The 4,424-nt window shown below is 44.9% G+C and overlaps 1 protein-coding gene across 5 annotated transcripts in view; it reads left to right on the top strand.

Moving 5' to 3' along the window:
- Ctif (cap binding complex dependent translation initiation factor) overlaps positions 1 to 4,424 on the top strand; it is a 301,545-nt gene that overhangs the window by 109,832 nt on the left and 187,289 nt on the right. For all 5 annotated transcript variants that reach the window (XM_017796323.2, XM_017796324.2, XM_008825890.3 and 2 more), the window contains exon 6: positions 2,765 to 2,840. In XM_017796323.2, the coding sequence (XP_017651812.1) occupies positions 2,765 to 2,840 (76 nt within the window). The remainder of the gene's footprint in view (positions 1 to 2,764; positions 2,841 to 4,424) is intronic.

Here is a 4,424-nt window from a genome sequence, read left to right as displayed (position 1 = left end):
AGATCTCCATTTCATTTTAAAATATGCTGTTTCCTACATTTTTAATTCTAATGCTTAGATGTTTGCGCATGTGTCTTTAATCTTTGTGTATCTGATGATTACTAGTCACAGTCGGTTACACTCGGATCCTTAGCTCAGATCCTTGGCACCTGAGTATGGAGGTAAAGTCATCAGGTAGATTTCAATGGTAATGTTTATCACCTCTACTAATTAACATGAAGTAAATTTTTATGCTTCCTCCTCAAATATGTCTTTTTTGTAATTTGTTGATTTTTCTGTGTGTATATCATACAGAACATCTTATTTATCTATATACCCACTTCCCAAATGGCACCTTCCCATAGCCTCCCCTATCCCACATACTGGAGCCCATATACTTATCCCTGTTACTGTTCACAGTGCTGTCGGTGCCCCCGGCCATTCCCCACTGCTTGTCCATCTGCTGAATCTAATCAGTCTATCTTGAGATCTATCTAGAGATCCTTGTTTTAGGAAGATCAGCTGTTTCTCATCTAGCAGCCATCATTTGTCAATATTCCTTAAGATAAGATTGGGGTCTGCTGTTCACTTTCCCAGTTCTATGCTGGGAGTCTCCTGTACCACCCTGGCCAGCCAATAACTCGAAGGTATCTCCTGTCTGGCATTGTTTCTTCTTATATAGCATTATCTATACATATGGACTCTTAAAAATTATACTGACCCCATTAGTCTTTTGTTATACTTTCCTTTTGGGTGTTTAAGACCCTACAGTTGGCCCAGATCAAACAATTTATTTTTATTCTTAAGGTCATTTGAGGATCTGTTCCTCAGGGGTCACATGGGCTTGGGAGGTACCCCTGGCTCCTTTCTTTTACCAGCTCCATCTATGTGAAGATAAGTCAAAGGTCCTGCTCAACTATGGCTGGCTTCACTTGGAAGCATGGAGGAAATGTTTTCTCTCTGTTGGCCCTCCTCTTTGTAGACTGGATGGTGGTTCAGGTCCATCTGGTGGGGTCTCCATGGCCTCCTTGCTCAAGAGGACAGGTGACCTACCACAGTTACAGGACATTTTGAGAGATGCTCATAGTCCCCTGGAACTTAGTTGACCTAGGAGGGCAAGGAGCAAAACCTTTCCTTTATGTCCTCCTGACCAAACTAGTATAGGCCTCAAAGTATGGCTGTTAAACACCCAAGAAGGTTAGTTCCACCAGTCTGGTACTTTTAATTACCATATGCCATATGGATAGAGCTTGGGCAAAGACGCAATGCTCTCAGATAAACCTTGCCTAGGCATATATTACATTCTTTGATCTGGCTGTATGTATAATTTGTCAGTAGGTTGTTGGCCTAATGTGGTTCCCTCTGGTTTTCTAAAACTAGCTAGGCATTGTATATCTCTCACATTGTCCAACCCTTCCATCATGGTTTCCCCATTTAAGGTGCCCCTGTTTTTCTCCATTTCTCCCTTAATAATACCCTTCTCCTATGGTCCCACCTGTCTTGACCTCCTTCTTACCCTTTGTCACCTAGGTTCCTTGTATAACCTTCCCTCCCCCATCCCCTTAAAATAACTCCATTATCCATATCTCCCGTATTAATGCCTGTTTCCTACTGTTCTTCTCTTTCAGATTCTTTCTAAAATCTTTTTTTAAAAAGATCTTAAAAAAAAAAACTTGTCATAACCTGGAACTTGGAGCAATGAGCTTCTTTGCTTTCGCAGATGGGAAGACAAAAATGAGAAACTTGCTGGGGCTGGATTAGCCTCTGCTGAGGCTCTGAATGGGTTTCCTGCCTGCTCCTTTGCCCCACAACAGCACCAATAATTGTAGTAGAAGCAGATGTAGAAGTAGAAATACAATGACCTTATTGCCTGTGTTATAATTAATCCTCCAACCACGTCATGATTTTAGGTACTGTTGTTACCCCCATTTTCTGAATGAAAAAACTGAGGTGCAAGACAGTTAAGTAACTTGCACAGGGCCACTCAGTAAGAAATGCAAATGGGATTCAAACCCTTGCAGTCTGGTGCCTTAACATGCACCTTCATTTTTTTATTTTTTATTTTATTTTATGTATATGATATATTGCCTGCATGTATATAAGTGAACTCGTGGCGTAAAATGCCCATGGAGGTCAGAAGAGGGTGTCAGATTCTCCTAGAACTGGAGTTACTGACAGTTGTTAGCTGCCATATGGGTGCTGGGATTTGAACTCGGGTTTTCTGCAAGAACATCCTTTGTTGTTAACTGCTGAGCCACCTCTCCATCCCTTAACCTGCACCTTTAAATGTATAAAAAGCTAGAACTTTGGCTAGTGAGTTGGGGCCAGCGTCTGCACCCTGCAGGTGTGTACCTATCCACAGAGGCTCTGAATACAGAGCACACAATATCTGAGTGGTTGGCTTGACAGACCTAGAGTCAAGTGAGGGAAAGGAAGCTACACTGGGCTTTCTGCCAGCCCCTCCCTGCCTGTGTTACCTTGAGAAAGTTGCTTGGTCCCTCTGTTCAATGAGTTTTCCTCCAATGTAATGGAGCAAGATGGACTGGCTTCTGCAGGAGTTGTGACAGGCTTTGGGTATTTTATTAGTCACCCTAGCAGCTTTGCAGAGAAGGGTCAAGAGGTTTATTTCTTACCATCCTACATGAGATTACATGAGGGCAGGAGGACTCCACCTCCAGGGCCCTTTCCTCGGGTAAGACTCTTGAGAGGGAGTGGGGTTAGCTCTTTCCTGGTGAGAGCATGGGAGAGCCATCCCTCCAGTGTCTTTCTGTCTTTTCTGTTGCAGGTGTGGAAAGGGGAAGCTGGAAGATGGAGATGGCATCAACCTGAATGACATTGAGAAGGTCCTCCCAGCCTGGCAGGTGGGTGTACAGCAGCCATTTCTGTAATACCTTGTCCCATCAATCCTGGTCTCTGCTTAGCCAGGGCCTGGACATGCCTGTTGGCCCCTTGCTCCAGCCAGTAGCGTACCTCATGAACAGGAGGGGCAGGTGGGTGGCATCCAGGCTCACCATGGACCAGTTGTCCCACTGGCAGTGTATGTGGCAGCCCACCCTTTGTGGTGCCATGACAGCAAGCCTGGTGTCCCCTGGATAAAATGGGCTTGTACTGGAAACTTAGATGTTTGCTCCTTGACCTGATACCTCTGTGGGTGAGTGTCTTGCAGTATGCTCAGGTGGGTGGCAGAGCTGTGGGGGTTTCTAAATGGCTTTTGAAAAGTGGAGTTGCCCTGCCAACCTCTGCTGCCTACTGTGCCTGCTGATTTTGTCCTTGATTGGGTTCCTTTCTTGGAATGGGGCTAGGCTCTGGGACAAAGAGGGCTCTTTCAGCAGAGCTGAGTAAAGCAAGGTCTAGAGATGCCACTAGTACAGACTTCAGTGGAAACATCAGGGCCTGACTGCTGCAGGGATGGGCTACCTGCTGTAGGCTGTTAGAGCAGTAGACCCCGGGAAAGGCCTGCCAATCCTTTTTACCATGTGGCCTGCCCTTCTCTCCTGAGTCCATCCTGCCTTCCTGGTCTCTGTCCCATTTCTTGTCCTCTCTGCTCCTGCCTTGGGCTTGTCACTGAGGGAGGCAGGAGAGTCCACAGCACAGCCCCAGCACTTCAATCAGCATGGGCTGTCAAGAACTCTTTCATCTTTTTTCTCCATCTCTGGATTTATTGAGTTCCTGAGATCTGGAGGTTTGTGGTTTCATCATATTTGGAGACCTTTGTGTATATGTTTATGTGTGTGTATGCATATAGTGTTCATGTGTGCACATCTGCATGTGTGGAAGCAAGAGGTGGACATCAGATGTTTCTCTTAGTTGGTTTCTACTTTATTTTTGGGACCAACCTGGAGCTCTTCAATTCAGCTAGACTGGCTGGCCAGCAAGCCCCAGAGATCCTGTCTCTATCTCCCCAGGCTGGGATGTTAGATGTGGACCACTGTGCCTGACTTCTGCATAGCCGCTGGGGATTGAATTCAGGTCCTCATGCTTGTAGGACAAGCATTTTACTAACTGAGCCATGTCCCCAGCCCCCATATTTGGAAACTTTCCAGCAATTATTCCTCTCCTACCCTACTCTGTGATGCTATTCATCTGCATCCCCCACTTCTTCCCATTTCCCATGACTTATCTACAATCTGCTCCATTTTTATTTTTTATTTATTTTTTAATTTTTACAAAAAACTTTATTGAGAATTTCATACATGCATATAAGGTGTTTTGATCAAATCCATGCCCACTCCCTCCCCTCCAACATTCCTCTCTCTGGAGGTAACCCTAAAATCTTTTAAGGATTAGATACAAGCTCCCAAATACTTTTGACATTTTTTGACCTTTGGAAAGGAGTATGTTGCTAACAGGCCCAAGGATATTTTGACAGTTAGCCCAGAAACTGGCTACATTTCTTTGGGGTCTTTTTACTCTAACTGCCTAGCCAATTCCTACCTCTTATTCTT

The sequence above is a fragment of the Nannospalax galili genome, unplaced genomic scaffold, assembly GCF_000622305.1.
Source record: "Nannospalax galili isolate Female #2095 unplaced genomic scaffold, S.galili_v1.0 scaffold169, whole genome shotgun sequence".
NCBI classification, from domain to species: Eukaryota; Metazoa; Chordata; class Mammalia; order Rodentia; family Spalacidae; genus Nannospalax; species Nannospalax galili.
Note: the sequence above shows the minus strand (reverse complement) of the source record. Positions and strands in the feature narration are given on the sequence as shown.